This window comes from Pipistrellus kuhlii, unplaced genomic scaffold (genome assembly GCF_014108245.1).
Source record: "Pipistrellus kuhlii isolate mPipKuh1 unplaced genomic scaffold, mPipKuh1.p scaffold_m20_p_21, whole genome shotgun sequence".
In the NCBI taxonomy this organism is placed as follows: domain Eukaryota; kingdom Metazoa; phylum Chordata; class Mammalia; order Chiroptera; family Vespertilionidae; genus Pipistrellus; species Pipistrellus kuhlii.
Genome location: NW_023425520.1, coordinates 9,793,644 through 9,820,736, shown reverse-complemented (window position 1 = coordinate 9,820,736; position 27,093 = coordinate 9,793,644). Strand labels below are relative to the sequence as shown.

Genomic DNA, 27,093 nt, shown 5'->3' with positions numbered 1-27,093 from the left:
TGATTAATGTTGTTACAAATTTAAGGAACTAACAGGGTGAATTATTTTATTTTATTTACTTATTTAGTTTTATTTTTGGATTTGCAAGGAAGATGTCATCATATGTCAGTTCAAACTTCTTTTTAATCTCTATTTACTTTATTTCTTTTTATATTAAACTAGCAGCCCAGTGCATGAAATTTGTACACAAGGTGGGGGTGGGAGTTCGTTCCTCAGCTCAGCCTGCACCTTCTCCAAATCTGGGACCCCTGGCTCCCAACTGCTCACCTGCTGGCTCAGTCCAGGACTGCTGGCTCCCAACTGCTCACCTGCCTGCCTTCCTGACTGCCCCTAACCGCTTCTGCCTGCCAGCCTGATCACCCCCTAACCACTCCCATGCCATCCTGATTGATGTCTAACTGCTTCCCTGCCAGCCTGTTTGCCCCCAACTTCCCTCCTCTGCAGGCCTGGTCACCCCTAACTGCCCTTTCCTGCAGGGTTGATCACCCCCAACTGGCCTCCATTGCAGGCCTAGTGCTTCCCAACTGCCCTCCCCTGCTGGCCATCTTATGTCCACATGGGGGCAGCCATCTTTGACCATGTGGGGGCAGCCATCTTGTGTGTCAGAGTGATAGTCAATCTACATATTACTCTTTTATTAAATAGGATAGAGACCTGATGCATGGGTGGGGGCCAGCTGGTTTGCCCTGAAGGATGTCCCAGACCAGGGTGGGGGTTCCCTTGGGGCATAGGGGTCCTGTGCTAGGGGCCTGTGAAGGTTTGTAAGCTGGCCACATCCCCCCGGTGACCCAAGTGGAGGCCCTGATATCTGGAATTTATTTATCTTCTACAATTGAAACTTTGTAGCATGGAGTGAAGGCCTGAGCAGGCCAGGGCTGCAGAATCTTGGCTTCCTTCATTGCCTGTGGCAACCCTTGCCTCCTGCTCTTCCAGCTCAGTGGCTGCTGCCATCTCTGTTGGAATTTATTTACCTTCTATAATTGAAAGTTTGTGTCCTTGAGTGGAGGCTTAGGCCCACCAGGGTGTGTGGAAAGCTAGGCTTCCTCCATTGCCAGGGAAACCCAAGCCTCCCTCCTGCTCTCTGTGTCCTCAGCCATCTTGGTTGGGTTTAATTTGCATATTTGCTCTGATTGGATGGTGGGCATGGCTGGTGGGTGTGGCTGATGTAGCAGAGTGATGGTTAATTTGCATGTTACTCTTTTATTAGATAGGATTTACTGGGTGAAATTGGTTAATAAAATTATATAGGTTTCAAGTGTACAATTCTATAAAGCATCATCTCTATATTGTATTGTGTGTTTACTACCACAAGTCAAATATTCCCTCACCATGTATCTCCCATTTTACCCATTCTACCTCCCCCTACTCCTTTTCCCCTCTTGTAATCACCATGCTGCTGTCTGTGTCTATGAGGGTTTATTTTGTTTTGCTTAATCCCTTCAGTTTCAAAAACTGACTAGGGAGAAGTGGAAAAAATATCATAAACCCCTGGTTTATCATATTGTGTCCATATGACAGTGTTTTATTATTTTATGTTATTTAAAAATATATCTATTTATTTCAGAGAGGAAGGGAGAGGGAGAGAGATAGAAACATCAATGATGAGAGAGAATCATTGATGGGCTGCCGCACACTGGAGATTGAATCCACAACCTATGCATATACCTTTGACAGGAATTGAACCCGGGACCTTTAAGTCTGTAGGCCGATGTTCCATTCACTGAGAGAAACCCACCAGGGCTATGACCATGTTTTAATGATCTTACAGAGACAACTATGATATCACAAGGCTGAAAATTTAATAATAATAAAGTAAGTAAATAAATAAATAATAATTGAGTCCTAGCAGTCAGCCAGGCAATAACAGAGCAAAAGCATGTTTTTTTTGAGTCAACTGATGGAGGAATATCTCAAAATAATTACTTGGGTTCTTTTGTGTAGATACAGGCACAGACTCAGGGAGTGAAAGATTGCTCCAAGCAGGAGAGTGTGTAGAACTGTAGATGTGTAGCATGTGCAGCCCTCCCACATCCTGCCCTCTTCCTTGTAGAATGGAAGAGCTGCTCCCTAGAAATGTAAACATAGGTTTGGTGCTAGGAGAGCAGATGGGTTTAATAAATCCCAGAGTCCCAATTTCTCTGTCCTTTGGGATCTAAGAGTTTAAATTACTATTCTAAATTTGCTCAGTTCCTTCTACTGTCTAATAAAGCTATTTTACTTACTGCTTCCACCAGCTCCACATATCACCACCCTCCCAGTTTTCATCATTTAGGGCCTTCCCACATGCTAGAATAATTAGCAATTTAGTTAAATCACTTGACCAAACAGTGCCCCATTGTGGGGTGAAGGTGGGTAAAAGATCAAATTAGTTATTTAAATAAATCATCTGGTTTCAGATAAACTGCAGACATCAAAACTAGAATCTGCTGTTAGGGGGTGACTTTTTAATTGTTCTTTATTAATTTATTTATTCTTTATAATAATGTGGGCTACGAAAAATGGCCAATCTACACTAATAAAGGAGAAAAATGCTAATTGACCGTACCTTCACTACGCCCATAGCCAATCAGAGTGAGTATGCAAATTAACCCAACAAAGACGATGTTTAATTTTCAAATGCTGAGGGAGGGAGGAGTGAAGACAAAAGACAGCATAGAAGGAAGCGGGAGGGAAAGGGGAAAGCAAGGTGGCTGCTAGAGAGAAAGCGTGGGTGGGGCGGGCAGCGGTGGTGGGTGGGGCGGGGCGGGATGAGGTGGGTGGCAGTGCATGTGATGGCTGCACATGGCCACATAGGCCACTTGCAGGAATCTTCCTGCAACAGGCCCCTAGTGCATAATAACAGAGAGATGAACAATAGTAGGAAGTGAAGACAAGGAGAGCAGACCCAAGGCACCCTGTGGGGAGAGGAGTTGGCACTATTGTGCAGTTCAGATGAAGAGGGACACATGGAGCACAACTCAATTTTTTAAAAAAGGTTTTTGTTAATAGAATTTTTAAAATGTTACCCAAATTTCTAGCAAGTAGAAGAGAAGTGCCATGTGGTCATGTGTATGAGGCAAAGCGTGATTTTGAGGAGTCGTGTTTTCACAGGAATTAAAGCTACAGGAGGTTCCATAGGACCATGTCTATCACTAGATTCCATCACCTCTGCAAACTAGGTCTTTTAAAATTTTCTCTACACATAAAAATTGATTTTACTCATGTAGCACTTGGAATTAAACTTTATTGGCCAATGATTAGTTATAAATACAATACTATCACTTAAGTATACTATATTTCCCACAAAACACTTTCAGCTCCATCATTTATTTCTGCAACCCCAGCAAGACAATCATTTATTTGTTCAGTAAGCACCAGTGTTTGAGGTGCTTAGGTGATGTTGAACATATTGCTGTCAACAGACAAAGACCCCTCCCACAGTGCTTACATTCTACCAAAAAAAAAAAAAAAAAAAAAAAAAAAGGCAAAAGCAACAGAAATGAACTAATAAATAAATAAATAAGACAACAATGTAGCACATTGGAAGATGATAAATAATATATTGGGGAAAATGTCATTTTCCAATATATTATTGGAATATATTTCAATATATTATTGGTGAAGAGCACTGGGAGGGTGGGCCCAGAGTGGATAAAAGCTGTATAGTCAGTCCTCACTAAGGATCTGAGTTGGAGCAGGATTTAAGGATTAAATGGAATAAGTAAAGAAGTTGAAAATCTATTTAAAAGAAATAATGACAGAAAACTTCCCTAACCTGCTGAAGACATACAAGTCCAGGAAGCACAAAGAGTCCCAAACAAGATGAACTCAAAGGCCTACACAAAGACAAAGACAAAGACAAAGACAAAGACAAATGAAAAAGTTTAAAGACAAAGAGAAAACCTTAAAAGCAGCAAGAGAAAAGCAAGGGAGGTCCCAAAAGACTGTTAGCTGGTTTCTAAACAGAAACTTTGCAGGCCAGAAGGAAGTGACATAAAATATTCAAAGTGATGAATAGCAAGGTCCTACCACCAACATTACTCTATCCAGCAAAGCTATTATTTAGAATTAAAGGCCAGATAAAGAGCTTCCCAGACAAGAAAAAGCTAAAGCAGTTCATCACCACCAAACCGGTATTACATGAAATGTTAAAGGATCTTCTTTAAGAAGAACAAGAAAGAAAGAAAAAGATAAATATATGAATAATAAAATGCCAATAAATACATATTTATTAATAATTTAATCTAAAGAACAAAATAAATAAACAAGCAGAACAGAAACAGACTCATAGATACAGAGAACATTTTGATAGTTGCCAGATGGAAGGGGGTCAGGGGAATGGCTGAAAAAGGTGAGGGTATGGGAAAGTACAAATTCATTGCTATAGAATAGTCATGGGGATGTAAAGAACAGCATAAGGAATCTATAATAATAAAAGCATAATATGCTAATTAGATCAGATAGCTGGATGACCTTCCTGATGAAGCTGCGATTACAGGGGCGAGGCAGAGGTGGTAAGGGCGATCAAGCAGATAAGCAGAGTGGTTAGGGGCAATCAGGCAGGCAGGCGAATTGTTAGGAGCCAGCAGTGCCAAATTGCAAGAGGGTGCATACTGGGCTGAGGGACACCCTCCCCCCCACCTCCCTGTGCATGAATTTTGTGCTCTGGGCCTCTATATAGTCAACAATATCCTAATAATTATTTATGGTTTCAGTTGGGTATGAGATTTATCAGGATGACCACTCAGTAAGTTACATAATGTCTAATCACACCTGAAACTAATACATCATATGTCAATGGTAATTGAAAAAATAAAAAACTGATGAAAAGAACTGCCATTTCTAATTGTTAATACATGGAAGATATGAATTGAAATGAATGAGAAATTATAATGAATAGGTAAATATATTTAATACAAAATTCATTTTAAAAGGGTCATCAAGAAAGCATGTGGAGTCATCTTGATAAAAAGTGATGGGAATATCCCATTTCTAATATTATTATATTTTAGTTTCACAATGCTCTTCCAAATGCAAATAGTTCATACTTTGTCTTTGTCCCTGTGGGAAATCTTCCATGGCAGCAATGACTGAAGTGCGGTGCTAAAATGGGGACATTTGTTCAGGCCTCGCGTTTGGATATCCCCCACTCTGCTCCAGGAAGCTGCTCCACGTGGAGTGTACCTCCAGACGATTTTAGGGATGGTCATCTCCAACAGTAGAAGCAGGGTTAGGATGACTGCTGGATGCGCCATTTCCTGACTCTGCTTCTGTCATAGGTGGCAGGACGAGAGGATTTGTGTCACAGATGAAGAAGTAAGGTCGGAGAACACCATTGAACAGGTAGCTGAATGTGTAGATGTAAGACCCGTTTGTGATGTCATAAAAGGAGATTTCACCTGCTTCATAGTCCAAGAAAATCCCAACGCGCTGAGGCCGTTCCAGGTGGAGGAGAGGCACCGACGGGGAGGCCAGCACCATGTACTCGTTCTCTTTCAGCAGCCACATGGCCCACACTCCGTTCTCGGGAGACGGTGTCGTTTCCCCCTTTCTCGCCACTGTGTCTTGGGAGACTCCTAACCCCCACTCTGCTCTTTCTCCCACCATGATCTCCCAGTAATGCCTTCCTGATGAGAAGCTCTGCAAACCCAGGACACAGGGCCAGGTGTCAAATCGCTCGGGGTTGTTGGGGACGTCCCTCCACAGTTCCCCGTCCTGCACGCTGCGCAGGTCCGCGGTCAAGAGGAGGCTGGGGTGCGCTGTGGCCGGGTCCAGCTTTACGTCAACTGTGGGAAAAGTTTGTGGGACATGGAATGGAAAAGAGTGGAAAAGGCTGGTGAGCACATAGGAACCCATCATATTGAAGAAGAAAAAATCACACCATTCCTCATTCTCTAACAACTGCCAGAGAACGCACGGGAAGGATTTCATCTTGCAGGTCGCCGAGAATTTTCTTCATTACGTTTGAGTGTGTCCCACTGCTACTCTGAGTCCAGGGCTCATGACTGCCCCACTGAAAATATGACCACTGATGTTTTCATAACAGAACAAGTGCATAACCACTCAGCATCCTTTGCTCTACACCCAACGCACTTGGGTGCTCTTTGGAATATCTTTTTGAATTTAAAATAAAATTTAAAAACTACTTGGACTACTATATAAAATTTCTTCTAAGAAACTATAAGAAAATGTCATTCATATAAAAACCACCATTTTCAAAGCTCTGTTGGGTGGAATTCCAAGGTAGAACCCGTGACCTTCATACTCTGGTGATACTCAAGAGGGAGATGATCTGAGTGGCTCTACTATAATCACATCAACCTTAAAAAAAAAAAAAAAAAAAAAAAAAATCAGAGGTTTCTCTGGATACTGGGCTCCTGCCAGAAAAAAGGCAGAGGTATTTGGATTTGACCTGCCATTGCTGGCTTTGAAGATGGAGGGGGCACCCCATGAGGAAAAAGGCTCCAACTGACAGTCAGCAGGGAAATGGGGATCTGAGCCCCACAACTGCCTGGAAACACATCATGCTAAGAGCCTAAGTAAGGGTGGAAGCGATTCTTCCCCATATCTTCCACAGAGGCCTAGCCTGGCCAACAACTGGATTTTGATCTTGTGAAACCCTAAGCAGAGAAGCCAGCTCACCCCACCTGGAAGTCTTGAGCTAATAAATGCATGTGGTTTTAAGTAACTACTAATAAGTCTGGGGCAGCAATAGGACACAAATACTGACACTGGGATGTCCCAATGAGGTTGATGTGAAATTTCACATGTACACATAATAAATAAATCTACACAAGAAATCTCGGTGAAGAAGTAAGAATGTAAAATATTCAGTACTTTCTTTTTATAAATAACTAGAGGCCTGGTGCACGAAATTCATGCATGAGGGGAGGGTGTCCATCAGCCCAGCCTGCACCCTTTCCAATCTGGGACCCCTAGAAGGATGTCTGACTGCCCATTAGACCTGATCCCTCTCACAATCCAGGACTGCTGGCTCCCAACTGCCTCCTCTGCAGGCCTGGTCCCCTGCAAGCCCAGTCCCCCCAAACTGCCCTCCCTTGCTGGCCTGGTCTCCCCCAACTGCCCTCCTCTGCTGGCCTGGTCACCCCTAACTGTCCTCCCTGCTGGTCTGATTGCCCACAACTGCCCTCCCCTGCAGGCCTGGTCCCCCCAGCTGTATTCCTCTGCTGGCCTAGTCACCCCTAACTTCCCACAACTGTCCTCCTCTGCAGGCCATCTTATGGCAACCATCTGCGGTGGCCATCTTTGATCACATAGGGGTGGCCATCTTCTATCTTGGTGTGATGGTCAATTTGTATATTACTCTTTTATTAGATAGGACAAAAATTAGTGGATTTCATTAATATAGCTTTATTTTTAATATCACAATAACAAATATTACTACGATTGCTATTCTTATTTGTCTCTAAGTCACTTAAAGCGATGTTTTATTAATACTCACACCTGACTAACCCAATCTTGCTATTCCTCCACGTACAATTGTTCACTGATTCCTTAGATGACTTAGAGGTAAAGCATCTGGATCAGTGTTCTAATTACTGTCCTCCCGACTCTGCCATCACAGTATAGGCCTCCTCACAGGTCCTGAAAGACATCTATCATACTTCCTTCTCTGGAAGGCTCGTCTCTAGATCAGATGTTAGCTGAGTTATTCCCCACCAGGTCAGGCCTTCCTCTATCACAAAATTCAAAAGTAAATGCCCTACCCCCCAGAACTCCTAGTCACCCTTACTTCCTCCTTGTTTTCAACAGTCTGTATAATCTTCTAACATTTCCTATATATTGAAAAATTTACATAATATTAGCAACATGAAGCTGGGATTTGTAGCATTTTTGTTGTTCACTGATATATTTAATGCTTAGAAAAGTGGCTGGCATATTTGTTGAACTGATTAATTGACCACTGTAGTCTGTAAATAGCATTGGGAATATGAGGACATGGATTCTGAGAATATAATGATTGTAAGAATTTATGCAGTTTGATATATATAAATCTGCCTATCAGAACATGGGTTAAATCATTGACCTTCACTGCTAAAGAGGGGAAAGGGGTTAAGGGGGGGGGGGGAAGGACTTGGAGCATAACAGCTTTTTTTTTTTATTATAAAAATTTCAAATAATATTAAAAATGTACATAATAAAGTAAAAATCACAATAAATCCCATCTCTCATAGATAAGCATTATTATATTTTTATGTATATATATTTTGCATAAATGGAATTAATTTTATATTTTATAGGCTTCTCTTTTCATTCAATAATATGTTATATTTTCTATGATCCAGTAATATCTATGTCTTTTTCCCCCTCTTTATTGAATTTTTTGGGTGACAATGGTTAACAAAATTATACAAGCTTTAGGTGCACAATTCTATGACACAGCATCTGGGCACTATATTGTGTATTCACCAGCCCAAGTCAAGTCTCAGTCCATCACCATTTATCTCCCCTATACCTTCCTCTAGCTCTCCCCACCTCCTCCCCAGCAATCACTATGGGACAAGGCTGCTTCCCATTAAGTAGTGAAACCACTAATGCATTTACATTATTGGTATAAGTTGTATTTTTAAAAATATATTAAAAAATTGAATCTGGCCCTGGCCAGTTTGCTCAGTGGTTAGGGTGCCAGCCCTCAGATCAATGTGTCTTGGGTTCAAGGGCACATACCTAGATTACATGGTTGATGGTTCAATCCCCAGCCCCAGTCAGGGTGTGAGCAGGAGGCAACCAATCAATGTGTCTCTTTCACGTTAATGGTTTTCTCTTTCCTTTCTCTTTCTCTCTCCCTCCTGCTCCCTTCTGCTTTTTAAAGGTCAATGGAAAAAGTATCCTAACTTGGGTGAGGATTTAAAAAAAATAAAAATTGAGCCGAAACCCGTTTGGCTTGGGGACTGAAGGGTCCTGGGTTCGATTCTGGTCAAGGGCATGTACCTTGGTTGTGGGCACATCTCCAGTAGGGGGTGTGCAAGAGGCAGCTGATCGATGACTCTCTCTCGTCGATGTTTCTAACTCGCTATCTCTCTCCCTTCCTCTCTGTACAAAATCAATAAAATATATTAAAAAAAAAGAAATTCAATCTGTACTGTTGTAAAGAATAACATAATCAGGCCAAACCAACTAATTTATGACACCACAGTTATTCTTACCTAAAAAAAAGTTAACTAAATATTTTTACTTTATTAATTCTCTAACTTAAGCAACTCATCAAGTTGACAGATAATAAAATAAGCCAAAATTATTATTTGACTAGAGGCTCAGTGCACAAAATCCTTGCACTGGGTGGGGAGGAGAGAGGGGGGCGTCCCTCAGCCCAGCCTGTGCCCCTCTTGCAGTCCGGAAGCCCTCCAGGGATGCCCGACTGATGGCTTCTGGCTGGGAGCACACTAAACACCAGGGGGCAGCTCCTGTGTTGAGTGAGATTGGGCTGAAACCGGCTCTCTGATATCACCTGAGGGGTCCTGCAAGAGGGCCCAGGCCAGGCTGAGGGACCCCGCCAATGCATGATCAGGACCAGGGAGGGGAGTGGGAGGTTGGCCAGTTGGAGAGTGACTGCAGGAGGGCTCCAGGGGGTGTCCAGCCCATCTGGCTCAGTCCCAATCAGCTGGACCCCAGCAGCAAGCTAACCTACCGGTCGGAGTGTCTGCCCCCTGGTGGTCAGTGCACATCATAGCGAGTGGTTGAGCAGCCTTAGCACATCATCAGCATATTACGCTTTGATTGGTTGAATGGACGACCGGACAACAGGACACTTAGCATATTAAGCTTTTATTATATAGGATACTCTGCAATGCTTTTATATTGATGTATTTTTTTTTCAAATATGTTTCATCTAGTCCTTCAAATTATACTGATTTAGCATTTTATAAACAAGAACATGCAGATTTATTGGAATTAATGTTACTCCTGTCTTAGCTACTGAGCCCACTACTCTAAGCAAATGCAGCATATATTGGCATCAAGACTGTTCACCCACACCCCTGTCCTCTTCCCTCTGGCTATGGTGGTGTCTCCCATCCCTTACAGCCTGACATTTTTCATTTTCATTAATAACATCATCGGGGAAGCCACGTGCACCACCTCAGCAGCAGAGCCTGGTTCACCATAACCTCGCCCTCCGCATGGCTACCAGCAATACGAAGGAGGTGGGCCCTGTCTGCAAGGGCCCCAGAATGAGATGATGTGAAACCAAACCCTCCACAATCCTATATAAAAAAAGCCTAATATGCAAATCAACCGAATGGTGGAACACTGGTCGCTATGATGCACACTGACCACCAGGGGGCAGATGATCAATGCAGGAGCTGCCCCCAGCCTGCAGCCTCTAGGCCAGCCAAGGCAGGTACGAGCAGGGGCCCCCTGATCACCCTCCTGGTTGCCCACAGGTCAGCCTTGATCACTGGCCAAGCCTAGGGACTCTACCAGTGTATGAATTTCATGCACCGAGCCTCTAGTCCAGTAATAAATCAATAATATGACCTCAAAACAAACCTGTGCTGATTTTAGCCATGAAACTTTGGGTTCTGCTTGTTACTGTCCCTGACTGCTCCAGACCCCAAACACCACTGTCCTCCAGCTCTAAGGTGCAACCCACCTTGGAACTTCCTCAACATTTCTCTCATCCCAGGGATTCGACACATGGTCTTCAGCTCCAGGGGGATGGTCTCCGGTTCCAGCTGTGTGACACTCTTACTTCTGCGAAGAGCACAGAACCCACAGTTTTCAACATCCACCAACCTCCTGGGCCCCTCCCAACCCATGCTTTGCTTCAGAGAGTAGACATACCGGCTCAAGGTTCCTCTCACGCCCTGGAAATAAAAGAGAAACACAAGCAGGTGTGAGTTTGATATCAGAACAGCTTTTGACAAAATGGGGACACGCCATGAACATCTCTTTAGAAACTATTGGAAATCACGAACTATTACTAAGATAAAGACATGACTCTCTCTTATTAAAAAGAAACAAAAATAGGCTGTTGTTGAATTTTCTCATAAATTGCAAATAATATAACCAGTTTCCCTCTATGAGAATAGAATATACAAAGTTTAAGTTAATTCCTCTGATATCTACCAATTTAACTATTTTCCAAATCAGTAACTCTGACATTTGGATATTTTAATAAAGAGTTACGTTCTGCCACAAATGTATGTGGGAAAAGGGGAACACCTGCAATAAAGTCAATATTAAAATAGTTAATAAGAAATAACTTGAATATATCTGCAGAATGTGTTTGAGAAAGTGAAAGGTACAGACATAAAACGTTACTCTCAATGTCTCTGAAAGAAAACCCCAAATTCCTCATTTCAATGTATTCTTATGTGAACAGGTTCCCTAAGTGGATAAAGACACCATTTTATCGCCAAGTAGATCATTAAATAAATCAACTGCATACATTTCTGCTCTCCCTCTAAAAACGTTCACCTATGAGATTAATTTTTATAAGTAGGAAATGATAGAGTTTATATTTATGGGAGACCTTGTTCTTGGCCGGTGGATGTAGTTTACTGATACTGGGGGAAAAGGGAAAGGTGAGGATCAAAATAAAAAGAAATTATTTCAATACATCCTCCTAAGATTTGTATTATAAATCATTTTAACATGTATTTGGTGTTAATGAATGTTCATTTTAAATAAGACAATGAATGTTATTTAAAATGCTACAGTTCTGCCCTGACTGGTTTGGCTCAGTGATAGAGCGTCGGCCTGCAGACTGAAGGGTCCCAGGTTTGATTCCGGTCAAGGGCATGTGCCTTGGTTGTGGTCACATCCACAGTGGGGGGTGTGCAGGAGGCAGCTGATCGATGTTTCTCTCTCATCGATGTTTCTAACTCTCTATCCTTCTCCCTTCCTTTCTGTAAAAAATCAATAAAATATATAGAAAAAAGAAAAAGAAAAAAGAAAAAGCTACAGTTCTGACCTGGCTGGTGTGGCTCAGGTGGTTGAGGTTTGTCCTGTACACCGAAAGGTGGCAGGTCCAATTCCCAGTCTGGGCACCTATCCAGGTTGAGGGTTTGGTCCCTGCTTGGGCTGTAGGGGAAGCAGCTCTCTCACATCGATGCCTCTCCCTCTCTCTCTCTCTCTCTCTCTCTCTCTCTCTCTCTCTCTCCCCCCCCCCCCAAATCTCACTCACATCAATAAAAAAAATATCCTCAGGTGAGGATTTTTAAAAAATGCTTACATTCTTGTGTTTACCTACTGTTTAAAATTTAAATTAAAAAATCCTTTCTGACCTTCAGTTTGCTCACAAGGAAATAACAATAAACAATAATAATTTCTACATAGAGACATTTGAAAGACAAAATGGATAAAATTGAATATAAATGCTTTGTAAGTTCTCATTTAACGGCCTCCACTGTGCTAAGTCGCCATCCTCGCATGAGGACATGAAGCCTCTGAGTACGTCACTGGGGCTCAGAGAATGAAGTCTGCCTGGGAACCTCTAACACGTGGTTCAATCAGATGACACGCATGCATCCAGGACGGCATTCCGATCACCCAGGATTAACCTTTCATGGAAGAGAAAGTGAACATGCCCGTCTCCCTGCTCTTTGTCTATAATACCACACAGCATCTGAGCAAGCTGCACCAAGCTCTGCGCTGGCATTGTGCTGGAACGGGCACGCGATGCGGCTGTTGGCCTTACATTTTAACTAGAAAACCCCAATCCGGACAACTTAAAATGGATTTATGTATATGTTTGGCTAATGCCCAGACAGGTTACCAAAGACTTTCTGAACTGGCCATCACAGGTCATTGACAGATTGTGAGGTTTTAAGATTGTGTTTTAGGCCAACACAGTGTAGGCTGTCCTTCTGTTTAATGTTACACAAGTGATAAAATTAATTTTAAAAAATATTTAGGTCTTCCTCTTCCACGGGAACTATTCTATAGGACTCTGGAGGATCCCCTGGTTCTCACGCGCTTCTGGGGAGCTCAAGGGCGCCCTCCCCGGGGGCTGTGAGCGCCGCAGCCCTCGGACTCACCTCCAGCAGGTCCAGGGCGGGCAGCCGGCAGCGGTCCTCCAGCTCCCGCGCCAGCTCCCGCAGCGCCCGGCCCCGCTGCGCCAGCCCGCGCTGGCCCTCGCGCAGCCGCTGCAGCGTGGCGCGCTCCTCCAGCTCCAGCCGCCGCAGCTGCCGCTGCTCCTCCTGCGCCAGGAAGCCGCGGTACTTCTGGAACTCCAGCCGGAAGCGCTGCCTCTGCGTCTCCACCTTCTCCTGCGGGAGCGGGGCCCCATCACCTGCTGCTGCCTTCCGGGGCAGAGAGGCTGGGGGGCCGCGGCCTGTGTGGGCGCAGCTCCCCGCTCTGGGCACGCACTGGCCCGTTATAAAACCCGCAGGACACCTGACTTGACGTGGCTTTCAAGCTGAGAGTTTAAGGAAGGCATGGATTTGGTCTTGGGGACAATGCACTTTTATATTCCAGTTTCTCAAATATAATAGATACAGAATGTAGAGAAAGAGGAGTATGTGTATTAGGATCAAATGGCTACTAAATTATTGAGGAAACTCACTAACAGACCAGCTGAAATTTACTATTAGAGGGATCACTAGGAGCCATGCGCAGAAACAGCGGGATCATTAAAAGAGACGAGAGCGCTGAGACAGGTTTGGCTCAGTGGATAGGCACATGTGTCAAACACAAGGCCCGCGGGCCAAATCCGTCCCGCCAGGCCTTGCAATGTGGCCCGCACCGCGCTGTCATCACTGCACTCCGCTGCGTTTCCATCACAATGACAGTTTATGACTGTTCAGTAAACCATTCGGCCCGCGATTTAGGCTGGATTTTAGATTTTGGCCCCTTCTCTGATTGAGTTCGACACCCCTACGATAGAGTGTCAGCCTGCCGACTGAAAGGTCCCGGGTTCGATTCTGGTCAAGGGCACGTACCTTGGTTGCGGACACATCCCCAGTAGGGGGTGTGCAAGAGGAAGCTGATCGATAATTCTCTCTCATTGATGTTTCTAGCTCTCTATTTCTCTCCCTTCCTCTCTGTAAAAAAATCAATAAAGTATATTAAAAAAATAAATAAATAAAAGAGACCAGAGCGGAAACCCGGTTTGGCTCAGCAGATAGAGCATCGGTCTGCGGACTGAAAGGTCCCAGGTTCGATTCTGGTCAAGGGCATGTGCATTGGTTGAGGGCACATCCCCAGTAGGGGGTGTGCAGGAGGCAGCTGGTCGATGGTTCTCTCTCATCGATATTTCTACAATAGGTCTCTATGCTCTCTGTATTAAAAAAAATCAAAAAAATACATTTTAAAAAAAGAGAGATCAGAGACCAGGGTCTATAGTTGTGAACAAGGAAAGGCTTCAGATTAGAGAACCTGGATTATCTTCTCAGTTCCACATCTGGAACCCTGGGGCCAGGGTGCTCTGCAGAGTCCAGAAAGAGCTAAGCAGTCCTCAGGCCACTGACCGCAGACTTAACCTCAGGGATTTTGATTTCTACTCAAATCTCACCACCATCATTTCTTAATAGACCTAAGAAACATATTTGATACAGCAGCATCATATCTAAACTGAGTGCAACAGGCAAACAATTCTCCCACAGTCTCTCCACATTTTACATTCTCTGGCCCAGATTTAAACATGATCACATCTTGGTTTGCTTAAAGAGCATAAACTATCACCTTTAAAAAATTAATAATAGTTTTCCTCAACTCCCACAGAACTCAACCCCTCTCTCCAATTTCCCATCTCTATTTCCACCTATCTCTTTGTAAATGACCAGGTTCATATAACACTCACCTAGTTAAGTGAACCAACTCTGAATTTGATAATCTGATCTGGAAGTGCAACTCAGGCACTCGCTCCAGATGCTGGGGGCCATGAGGGATGGTGTGGTGAGAAGGGGTTTGGCTGCAATGCATCCTCCCCTCATTTATCATTTTCAGTACTACAATTATGTCTACAGCTATGGAAAGGAAAAGGGTTTTGTAGAATTTGCAGTCCATCTTATCAAACCTGAGCTTGTCGAATTTAGCTCACTTAGGTATATTCTCAATAATAAAGATCATGCAAATTTACTTGGCTTAGAACAGGAATCTTAGCATCATCTTTACTTTAGAATAATCAAGATCTTGATATAGAGTTTCTAATTTTGTAAGTCTGCAGTCAGTTCAGGATTGAAAATAACAAATTATCAGATATCAAGTTATACTATAAAGCTACTCTACTCAATGCAAAACAGCCTGGTACTGGCACAAGAACAGGCAGATAGATCAATGGAACAGAATAGAGATCCCAGAAATCAACCCAAGCCATTAAGCTCAATTAATATTTGACAAAGAAGGCAAGAACATACAATGGAGTCAAGACAGTCTCTTCAATAAATGGTGTTAGGGAAATTAGACAGGTACTACATGCAAAGAAATGAAACTTGACCACCATCTTAACATCATACACAAAAATAAACTCAAAATGGATAAAAGACTTAAATGTAAGTAGAGAAACCATCCTAGAAGAAACCATAGACAGCAAAATCTCAAACATCTCTCATAACAATGTTTACGAATACATCTCCTAGGGCAAAGGAAACTAAGGAGAAAACAAACAAATGGGACAACATCAAAACGAAAAGCTTCTGCACAGCAAAAGAAACCATCAACAAAATGAAAAGGAAGCCCACTATATGGCAGAATATATTTGGCAATGAAACATCTGATAAAAGGTTAATCTCCAAAATATATGGTGAAGTCCTACAATTTAACAAAATAAACAATCCAATTTAAAAAATGGGCAAAGGACCTAAATAGTCTATCAGAGGCTAAAGCAAACAGTAGTTAGCATGTTAATGCAAAAACACTCTTTGGAAGGCCAATGAACGTTGATATTTAGCAGGACTGAAAATCAGCATAATACTGCCCTGCTGTTCGCTCAATGGCTGAAGGCAATTCCCTAACCTGATAATCCAACTTCACCTTTGATCTGTCTGTATGCACTGCTAACGGGTAAATGTGTATTCAAGTAAGTAAAAAGTGGACCAGCCAGAAGCTGGGGTGCCTATTCAAGAGAGAGGTCTCCACCTGACTCCCCCATGCCTTCTAAATTCATATTTCTTATAAAGCATTTTCATTTGTGTGCCAGCCTCTCCTTTAGATCCTGAACCCTGCCTCAAAGGTTTTGGCAATAGACACTTCCCCAAAGCAAACATAAAGATGGCCAAGAGACATGTGAAAAAAATGCTCAAAGTCACTGATCATCAGAGAGATGTAAACTAAAATGACAACGAGTTATCATTTCACACCTGTCAGAATGTCTACCATCAACAAACCAGCAAATGACAAGTGCTGGCCAGGATGTGAGAAAAAGGGAACCCTAGTGGACTGCTGGTGGGAATGCAGATTGGTGCAGGCACTGTGAAAAACAGTATGGAGTTTCCTCAAAAAGTTAAATATGGAACTTTCATCTGACTCAAGGATCCCATTGCTAGGAATATATCCTAAGAAACCCAAAACACCAGTCAGAAAGAATGTATACACCCCTATGTTCATACCAGCACAATTTACAATAGCTAAAATCTGGAAACAGCCTAAGTGCCCATCAGTAGATGAATGGATAAAAAAGCCATGGAATACTATGCAACAGTAAAACAAAATAAAAAAAAAAGATCTCTTACCCTTTGAGACAGCACGGAAGGACCTGGAGAGTATTATGCTAAGTGAAATAAGCCAGTCAGAGAAAGACAAGTATCACATGATTTCATTCATAGGTGAAATCTAATTAACAAAACAAACTAATGAATGGAGTAGATCCAGAGACATGGAAGCATGGAACGGAGTGTGGAATCTCAGAGGGAAGGTGGGGGAGAGAGGGTGGATGGGAAAAGATCAACCAAATAACTTGTATGCATATGTGCATAACCCATGGACACAGACAATAGGGTGTGGAATGCCTGAGGCTAGAAGGTTTTTTTTTTGTGAATAAAGGGGACATATGTAATTCTTTCAATAAAAAAGACTTAAATTTTTTTTTAGAGACCCAAATGCGACAGTATGACCCATATAATCAACACAAGGGACATTCCACGAGCACCCAGATCATAAGATCAAGGAGACTACTACACTGTGTCCAAAAAGAAGGCCATCCATCTAAGACAGGGAGGTACAGCAGTCTTATCCAATACAAACAAACAAACAAACAAACAAAAACAACAAAAAACAAACAAACAAACACACTAAGTAGGGAAACAAAGTCACTGGTCACAAATGAAAGAAGAGGAAGAATCCCCAGAAAAAGGGCTAAATTAAATGGAGGCAAGCATTTTATCAGATATAGAGTTAAAAGTAATGGTTATAAGGATGTTCAAACAACATAGTGAGAACTACAAGGAACTTAGTGGGAATAACATCAGCATGAAAAACGACATAGAAACTATGAATAGGAAAGAGTCAGAAATAAAGAATGACATAACTGAAATAATGAATAGCCTGGAAGGAATTAACAGTAGGTTAGAAGAACTTGAAGATCCAATTAGTGAATTAGAAATCAAAGTAGAAAAAAAAATCACCCAATTAGAACAGCAAAAAGAAAAAAATACTTAAAATGCTAGAGGATAGTTTAAGGCACATGTGTCAAACACAAGGCCCGCGGGCCAAATCCGTCCCGCCAGGCCTTGCAATGTGGCCCGCACCGCACTGTCATCACTGCACTCCGCTGCGTTTCCATCACAATGACAGTTTATGACTGTTCAGTAAACCATTCGGCCCGCGATTTAGGCTGGATTTTAGATTTTGGCCCCTTCTCTGATTGAGTTCGACACCCCTAGTTTAAGGGAACTGAGGGACAACACAAAATGCAGCAAAATCCACATCATAGGGGTATCAGGGAAAGAAGAAAGTGAGCAAGGACTAGAGAACCTGTTTTTTTTTGTGTGTGTGTGTTTTTTAATATAGTTTATTGATTTTTCACAGAGAGGAAGGGAGAGGGATAGATAGCTAGAAACATCGATGAGAGAGAATCATAGACCGGCTGCCTCCTGCACACCCCCTACTGGGGATGTGCCCGCAACCAATGCACATGCCCTTGACCAGAATCGAACCTGGGACCTTTCAGTCCACAGACCGATGCTCTATCCACTGAGCCAAACCGGTTTCGGCTAGAGAACCTGTTTGATAAAAGACTGACAGAAAATTTCCCTAAACTGAAGGAGGAAAAAGTCCCATAAGTTCAGGAAGCACAATGAGACAAATAAAAATGAACACAAAGAGACCCACAGCAGGACACATCATAATTAAAATAGCAAACTTTAAAGACAATGAATTTTAAGGGCAACGAGAGAGAGAGAGAGAGAGAGAGAGAGAGAGAGAGAGAGAGAGAGAGAGAATCAGTTACCTATTAGAGAGCTCCCTTAAGGCTATAGCTGATTTCTCATCGGAAACATTACAAGCTAGAAAGGAATGGCATGAAGTATTTAAAGCAATGGAGAGCAAGAATCTAAAATCAAGACTACTCTATCCAGCAAGGCTATATCATCCACAATTGAAGGTGAAACAAAGAGCTGCCCAGCCCAGAAAAGTCTAAAGAAATACATTACCACCAAACCAGCATTGCAAGAAATGCTAAAGGGACTACTGTAAGAAGGAGAAATAGAGAGAACAAGAAGGATATGGGCATACAGAATAAAAGTGGGAATAAATAAGTACCTATCAATAATAACCTTAAATGTAAATGGATTAAATGTCCCAACCAAAAGACACAGGATAGCTGAATGAAAAAGAAAGCATGACCCAACTACATGCTATCTACAAGAAACTCGCCTCAAAACAAAAGACACACACCAATTCCGAAAACAAGCCCATCTACTATTGTAACAACCACAAAAATATCTAGGAATAAATTTAACCGAGGAGATAAAAGACCTGTACTCAGAAAACGATAGAACACTGAAGAAAGAAATTAAGCAAGATACAAAAAAAACAAAAACAAACCAAGATGGCAGCAATAGGGTAGACACCCGAATGCAGCCTACCACAACAAATTTGAATTTAGAACTGGAAAACAGGGGAAGCATTGCCTTGAAGCGCCAGATGGCTGGCTGAGAGGAGGCTCTGCCATCTGGGAAGGAGAGAGAAGGCACGCTGAACCTCAGGAACTGTGAAGGTGCGGAGAACTGTGTGCGCGTAAAGGCACTGGCTTACTACCGGAGCGGAGAGGAAGGGCCGGACAGAGATTGCTGCTGGCTTACTCCCGGCACACAGAGAGGGCGGGCCGGGCTGAGTTCGCTACTGGCTTACTCCTGGCGCGGAGAGGGCGAACAGCTAATGTGGCTGGCTTTCTTGTTCGAGAGGAAAACAGAATCACCCTATTGCTCTGATAGATGGCCCCAGACAGGGAGAGGCCAGACTGTCAGGAAGTGGGCAGAGAGCTCTCGGAGGTGTGTGAAGCCGGAGGCCATTGCTGCGGGACTTGGGGAGGAGCCGAAGGGAAAACAAAGTTTGCCTGTACCAACCCGAGACTCTACTCCATCCAAGTTGAGCACAGAAGCTCTCCCAGAGGCAGGCTTTCTCTAAGGAGGAAATGGCCAGAATCCAAAGCTTGTCTGTGCCTTTTCCAAAGAGGTGCGCGCCCCTGCAACCAATCTTCCGAAACTCAAAGCGAACAGGACTTTTCTAAGGCGAGACTGACAGGGAACCAAAGATTGTCTGCACCACCCTGAGACCCCGCCCTATCCAAGCAGAGTACAGAAGCCCTCCTAGCTGAGACACTGCTGATCCTCACAGCCAATTGGCTTGGAGATCAACGCTTCCCAGTGATACCAACAATAAGCAAGGCTTAACAACAAGACTGCACACACAGCCCACAAAGGGCTACACCAAGACTGTCCACCACAGGTAACTGGGAAGGCTGTGCTACTGGGCTCTACCAGAACACCTAGTACACAAAGCTATTCCAACAAATCAGGGAAACAACTAAAATGCAGACAAGAGGAAGGACACAAAGGAAGGAGATGGAGGAAAAGAAAAGATTAGACATTGAGTTCAAAACTACAGTTATAAGGTTATGCAACAATATCCTAAAAAAGGCTGATAAAATAAATGAGACCTATGAGGATATGAAAAGGGATCAACAAGAAATGAAGAAAACATTGTCTGAAATAAAAAATATTAATATTATACAAAGTCCTAAAAACAGACTGGAAGATCGCAAGAATCAAGACAAAGATTTAGAACACAAAGAGCCAGAGGACATTCCTCTGCAGAAGCAAGAAGATAAGAGAATCCAGAAAGTTGAAGATAGTGTAAGAAACTTCTGGGACAATTTCAAGCAAACCAACATCAGAATTATGGGGATTCCAGAAGAAGAGAGAGAGCAAGATACCGAAAGAATACTGGAAGAAATAGTGACAGAAAACTTCCCCCACCTGGGGAAAGAAATAGACTTACAAGTCCAGGAAGCCCACAGAACCCCAAACAAAAGGAATCCAAGGAGGACCACACCAAGACACATCATAATTAAAATTCCAAGAGCAAAAGACAAAGAGGGAATATTAAAAGCAGCAAGAGCCAAGCAGGTAGTTACCTATAAAGGAGCACCCATACGATTGTCAGCTGATTTCTCAACAGAAACCATGCAGGCCAGACGGGAATGGCAAGAAATATTCAAGGTGATGAATAGTGAGAACTTACAGCCAAATATACTCTACTCAGCAAAGCTATCACTCAGAATCGAAGGACAGATAAAGAGCTTCACAAATAAAAAAAAAACAACTAAGAGTTCATCACCGCCAAACCAGAATTATATGAATTCCTGAAGGGGGTTATTAGGAAGAGGAAGAAGATAAAGATAAAAATTATGAACAACAAATACGTAAGTATCAACAAGTGAATCTAAAAACCAAGGGAATTTTAAAAATCTGATGAACAATATTAACTGGTGAATATAATAGAATCAGAGGTATGGAAGGGGAGTGGACTGACGATTCTCAGGGAAAAGGGGAGTGGGAGTGCGGGAAGAGACTGAACAAAAACTGTGCACCTATGGATAAGGACAATGGGGGATGGGGAAAGGACAGAGGGTGGGGTGGGAACCTGGTGGAGGGGAGCCATTGAGGGGGAGAAGAGGAACACATTTGTAATAATCTGAACAATAAAGACATATTAAAAAAAAGAAGAAAGAAATTAAGCAAGATACAAATAAGTGGATACACATTCCATGTTCATGGATTGGAAGAATTAACATAATTAAAATGTACATACTACCCAAAGCAATATCTAAGTTCAACTCAATCCCTATTAAAATATCAATGGCATATTTTAAGATAAAAAAATATTCCAAAATTTATATGGAATCAAAAGACACTGAATAGCTGCAATCATCTTGAGAAAGAAGAAAGTTGGAGACATCACAATACCAAATTGCAAACTATGCTACAAGACTATTGCAATCGAAACATCCTGGTACTGGCATAAGAACAGGCATATAGATCAATGGAACAGGACAGAGACCCCAGAAATACACCCATGTTTTAATGGTCACATTTAATATTTGACAAAGGAGATAAGGATATACAATGGAGTAAAGACAGTCTCTTCAATGAGTGGTGTTGGGTAAATTGGACAGGTATACAAGGAAGAAAAGAGGAGGAAAGGGAAGGGAAAGAACTAGACCACTAACTTACATCATACACCAGAATAAAATCAAAATGGATAAAAGATTTCAATGTAAGTCATGAACCATAAGATCCTAGTAGAAAACATAGGCAGTAAAATCTCAGACATTTCTCGCAGCAATATTTTTGCTGATGTGTCTCTGAGAATAAGGAAAACTCGGGGAAAAAATAAACAAATGAGACTACAAAAAACTAAAAAGCTTCCCCACAGTAAAAGAAACCATCAACAAAATGAAAAGAGAACCCACTGTATGGGAGAACATATTTGCCAATGATATATCTGATAAGGCGTTAATCTCCAAAATATATAAAGAACTTATACAAATCAACACTGGAAGACAAACAATCCAATTTTATAGTATAAGCAAAGGATCTGAAAAGAAACTTCTCTAAAGAGGACATACAGTTGGCAAATAGATATATGAAAAAAAATGCTCAATATCACTAATCATCAGAGAGATGCAAATAAAAACTTCAATTAGGTATCACCTCATACCTTTTAGAATGTCAACAAACAACAAGTGCTGGTGAGGCTGTGGAGAAAAGAGAACTCTAGGGCACTGTAGATGGGAGTATGGACTGGTAAAGCTACTACAGAAAACAGTAAAAAAAAGTAAAATGGAACCGCCATTTGACCCAGTGATCCCACCTCTGGGAATATCCCAAGAATCCAGAAACATCCATCAGAAAGAATGTACGTGCCTCTGCTCATGGCAGCATTATTTATAATAGCCAGGATCTGGAAGCAGCCCAAGTTCCCATCAACAGATGAATGGATTTAAAAAAAAAAAGCTGTAAAAAAGAAGCACGGCTCAACCTGGAAAGCGTTATGCTAAATGAAATAAGCCAATCATAGAAAGTCAAATACCATATGATCTCACTTAAATTAGTATGTGAAATCTAATGAACAAAATAAACAAGAACAAAATAGAACCGGAAGCATGAATACATTAAACAGACTGACAAATGTCAGAGGGGCGGGTTGGGGTGAACTGGATAAAGAAGGTGAACAGACCATATACGTATAGCCCGTGGACACAGACAATAGTGTGATGAAGGCCAAGGGAAAGGGGGAAGGGAGCACTGGTGGGGGGGGAGGGAAGGTGGGCAAAGGGGAGGATGGGAGCCATCTGCAACAGTGTCAACAATAAAAATTCAAATGTAAGAAAGGAGGCTGAATGTCCAACGACCCTGCTGTATGTATGATGGATCTCCTCTGGCTGTGTTTCATCTACTCCAATGCTATGAAATGTTTACTATTCATTCATCCAGCAATCTTCACCCCCGCAGTGGCAGAGCCGGCCTCTGCTCGAGGCTCCGGGGTGCAGCAGTGAGATACAGTGAGAGCCGATCAGCAAAGCTGTCTGATTCAGGCGGTGGTTACAGATAAGAAGGGCGCAGCTGTAACAAAAGTGCTGGGACGGGGAAGAATACTTTAATGACCCAAATGTGTATCCTGCAAACATGCAAGCCTTCTGAAGTCACAATATCCTCGTACCTTCCAGATGACCGTTTTCTTCCCCACGTTGGCCTCCTGAGTCGAGGCCTCCTCCATCTCCTTCCGCACAAACTCCAGGGCCATCTGGAGCTTTGCCTGTTTGGGAAGATACGGTGAGACCATTAAGATGCCTCGTTCAGGATCCATCCCGACGAGGTGTGTCAGGCACTGCAAAGGTCACCTAAAACAGGCCTGTGAGCACAGCAGTATGTCCAACCTCATTGTAATAAAATGAAATAAAAATACACTTTGTGAACGTGAGACCTAATCAAAGGTGTATCTAAAAGTATGTTATTGTGGCATATTAGAAATAGTAAAACCACAACTAACCAAAATATTAAAAGTAGGAGGTAAGAAAACTGTATTTTACATTAACAGGATAAAATTAAAATAAGGGGCTTAATAAGAAATACTCAAAATTATAAAGTTAATTAAAATAAGTATATTTTATGTAATGTGATACCAATTTTGTAAAATGTGCTTTAAAGAATATATAAAAACTAGGCGGTATAAGTAAAAAAATTCAATAGACTGAAAAACCTTACCTTTTAGTGCTGTTGAGCAATAATGTTATTCCTAAATCTGTACATATTAACTTCCAAAAATTATTTATTACTTTAGAATCAGAAAAGTGTTATTATTAGGCAACAAGAAACCATATAAGTTGGTATTTATCCAATGAAAAATAAATAGAGAATGTTGTAAATCTCACAAGGAGTGAAAAAAATTTAATGAAAACGAAATCTCCTTTTAACCCTAGCTCCTGCTAGAGGTAAAAACATATTTTATTTACAGTAAACACACACAAAGATACACCTACACACAAATTTTAAAACTCTACCCAAAGTGATTTAATAAGTCTCATAACATAAAAACTCATGCCAGCCGAAACCGGTTTGGCTCAGTGCATAGAGCGTCGGCCTGCAGACTGAAAGGTCCCAAGTTCTATTCCGGTCAAGGGCATGTACCTTGGTTGTGGGCACATCCCCAGCGGGGGGTGTGCAAGAGGCAGCTGATTGGTGATTGTCTCTCATCGATGTTTCTGACTCTCTATCCCTCTCTCTTCCTCTCTGTGAAAAATCAATAAAAAACAAACAAACAAAAATTCATGCCAAAGTCATTAATAAGTCCTAATCACCAGTTGTTTCTAAAAAAATAATAATTATAAAGTAAAGCTGGTAAAACGCATTAGGATTCATGAAGGATTTAACACGACCGAAATGGCATTCGTTTTAGGGAAGAACAGAAACACAGATGGAGAAAAGCTCCCTCCCGTTGAAGAAGCTGTGAGCAGAAGCACGGAGGGGCCCCGGCCGGGTGTCCCTGGGACCTCAGGGACTAGGCTGGTGGTGCTGCCTCTTGGCTGGTGAAGAAGCGAACTGTGGAAAGAGAACACTGAGCCCTAACAAGCTGAGACTGAGAGGCTGAGACAGTGGTTGGCAATCTGTGGCTCGCCAGCCACATGCGGCTCTTTGGCCCCTTGAGTGTGGCTCTTCCACAAAATACCACGGCCTGGGTGAGTCTATTTTGAAGAAGTGGCATTAGAAGAAGCTTAAGTTTAAAAAATTCAAAAGAAATTTCAATCGTTGTACTGTTGATATTTGTCTCTGTTGACTAATGAGTTTGCCAACCAGTGGCTAAGATGCTCAGAAGGTTTTTACTTGGCACGTAATTGAAAGACTACTAAAATATAGAAAACTCCTCTGGAAAGATCACACCAGCCATGCTCTGTGCGGTGCCTTCTGGGTGTAAAGAAGGCAGAAACATTCTGCAAAAGTCTGGCTGGGAAATAGCTGGCATCTGAGTTTGTAGGTGGCACCCAAAACCAAAAAGGAAACTCTGAGAGACATTTCTAGGTAAGTCCAGAGGGAAGCTGAGGGGATAAACACCCAAATCTTGATTTAAAACTAAGTTTTAGAAATAAAAGAAAGTTTGTACTTTAATTCACTTCATCGTGATAGTATTTCAGATAAACATGTCAATATCTCCTTTTGCTAGTAGCTGTCCAGATGTCAGGAATTTGAGTGTGTTCAGGCCCTGACTGGTGTGGCTCAGTGGATAGAGCATTGGCCTGCAGACTCAAGGCAAGGGTCCCAGGTTTGATTCCAGTCAAGGGCATGTACCTTGGTTGGGGGCACATCCCCAGTGGGGGGTGTACAGGAGGCAGCTAACCTATGTTTCTAACTATCCCTCTCCCTTCCTCTCTGTAAAAAATCAATAAAATATATTTTAAAAAATAAATGTGTTCGGAATATGTCCAGGAACTTTCGAGGAGCACCAGGAAGGAGAAGTTTCACAGATGACCCTTGGGGGGGTGTCAAGTATTCCTATAGGAGGCACCCCTTCATGAAGGCGCTCACAGCCTCAGTCCCCGAATATGAGCTGAATAAAGACCTGCTTGTGCCCTCAGCTCCTGGGTCCCTATTGCAGAGCCCTGAGCCCACTCAGGCGCTATTGAACTAGCACCCGACCCCCAACCAGGCCTGTGCTGGTCACAGAGCTGATGAGGCGAGGTAAACACTATGCCAAAGGAGGGTTATGCCAATAAAAATGCACACCTGGAGCCAAGCGGCAAGGGGACACCGGGGCTCTCACTGTGGGGCCCAGACCCAGGGTCGCAGAGGGGGTACATGGGGCAAAGGCAGGGGCCCCCTTCCCACCCTGAGTGCGTGCTGTGAGGGGGGACTCGGCTCACAGGGGGGATGCCCGGGCGCGCGGAGGTTGGGGAAGGGGGTAGTGCGGACAAGGGGATGGGGCGCGGGCCGAGTGCCCGGGGCGCAGGGGAGGCGGCGCCGGGCGGACGCCGAGCCGGGAGCAGCCCGCTCACCTGGTGGCGCTGGGCGGCCTCCTGCAGCGGCGCGGCGCGGTGGCCGCGGTGCTCGGGGCCCGCGGCGCACGCCGCGCACAGCGCCGCCTGGTCCTCCTCGCAGAAGAGGCCGAGCTCCTGGCCGTGCCGCGCGCACTGCGGGCCGGCGGGGCCGGCGCCGGGGCCCAGCTGCCGCAGGCCGTCCACCAGGCTGGCCAGCTGCCGGTTGGGGCGGAAGCCCTCGCGCCGGAAGGGGCCGCGGCACTGCGGGCAGGCGAACACGCCGCCCTGCGCGCCCGCCGCGCGGTCGCAGAACTCGGAGATGCAGCGCAGGCAGAAGCTGTGGCCGCAGTCCACGCTCACCGGCTCCCGCAGGAGGTCCAGGCACACGGGGCACCGCGCCTCCTCCCGCAGCCGCTGCCCCGCCGACCCCGCGGCCATGCCCGCGCCCCCCGGCCGCGCGGGCTCCGTCCGGTCCGCGCCCGCTGCGCCCGGAGGCCCTCCCTCCGCCCGCGGCCCGCTATCTCTCCTCCCGCTGCGCCCGGGAGGGGCCCCGCCGGAGGCCGCGGCACCGGTTATCTGCAGGACGGCGTCCGGAGGCCGGGAGCCCCTCCCTGCGAGAAGCCACAGCGCCCAGGCCTGGCTACCGGGCAATGCACACCCAGGCCGCCCGGCACCTGGCGCGTCTGACGGAGCCCCTGACGGTGCGCCTTCCTCTGCTCCCGCTCCCCCTCCCCTGAACGGGAGAAGGGCCGAGAGCCTTCCTTCTGCCGCGTCCTGCACCACCCAGCAGCCTCCTAGCCTTTACATACATAATGATTGCTTAACATCTTTTTCCCAAACTCCAACCTGTCTACCTCCCGTTAATCAGCTCATGATTTTTTTTTTAAATGAGTACATGAATTGAAGGGGAGATAGATGCCCGAATAGACATGAGTGATGATGACAGGACTTTCAGAGCATCTGAGTGACCAGCTGGTGGGGCCCAGAGAGGATCCTGCAGGCCAGGGAGTGAGCATTGCTGCGCCGCGGGCCTCAGAGGTGACAAAGCTGAAGGCCAAGAGGTTCCTAGAAGGTCAACCAAGCAGAGGCTGTCAGAGGACCTGCTCCTGTGTACATAGGGGGCGGGTGTGTGTGTGTGTGTGTGTGTGTGTGTGTGTGAAAGACAGGGAAGGAGGAAGGTG

General features: G+C 43.9%; 1 protein-coding gene across 2 annotated transcripts; it reads right to left on the bottom strand.

The window, feature by feature from the left end:
* Window positions 1-4,871: 4,871 nt before the first annotated feature.
* Window positions 4,872-26,437, bottom strand: TRIM58 (tripartite motif containing 58). 2 transcript variants are annotated; one of them, XM_036450415.2, is made up of 6 exons: window positions 25,931-26,434; window positions 23,104-23,199; window positions 12,981-13,211; window positions 10,783-10,805; window positions 10,592-10,692; window positions 4,872-5,765 (listed from the first exon to the last, which is right to left on the bottom strand). In XM_036450415.2, exons 1-6 carry the CDS (start codon window positions 26,348-26,350, stop codon window positions 5,176-5,178), a joined length of 1,461 nt encoding a protein of 486 aa, XP_036306308.1. In that variant the 5' UTR covers window positions 26,351-26,434; the 3' UTR covers window positions 4,872-5,175. The 2 variants fall into 2 exon arrangements, with proteins under 2 accessions (XP_036306308.1, XP_045441921.1); XM_045585965.1 differs by lacking the exon at window positions 12,981-13,211 and having other exon boundaries at window positions 25,931-26,437.
* Between the last annotated feature and the right edge of the window lie 656 nt (window positions 26,438-27,093).

What these genes read in the sequence shown, in the direction of transcription:
- TRIM58 (XM_036450415.2), bottom strand. Translation starts at nt 26,350, where the DNA reads ATGGCCGCGGGGTCGGCGGGGCAGCGGCTGCGGGAGGAGGCGCGGTGC. An exon ending in AGAAAACGGTCATCTGGAAG is followed by an intron (nt 13,212 to 23,103) that starts GTACGAGGATAT and finishes CCGCTCCCGCAG; the next exon opens with GAGAAGGTGGAGACGCAGAG. An exon ending in CCGCCCTGGACCTGCTGGAG is followed by an intron (nt 10,806 to 12,980) that starts GTGAGTCCGAGG and finishes TTTTATTTCCAG; the next exon opens with GGCGTGAGAGGAACCTTGAG.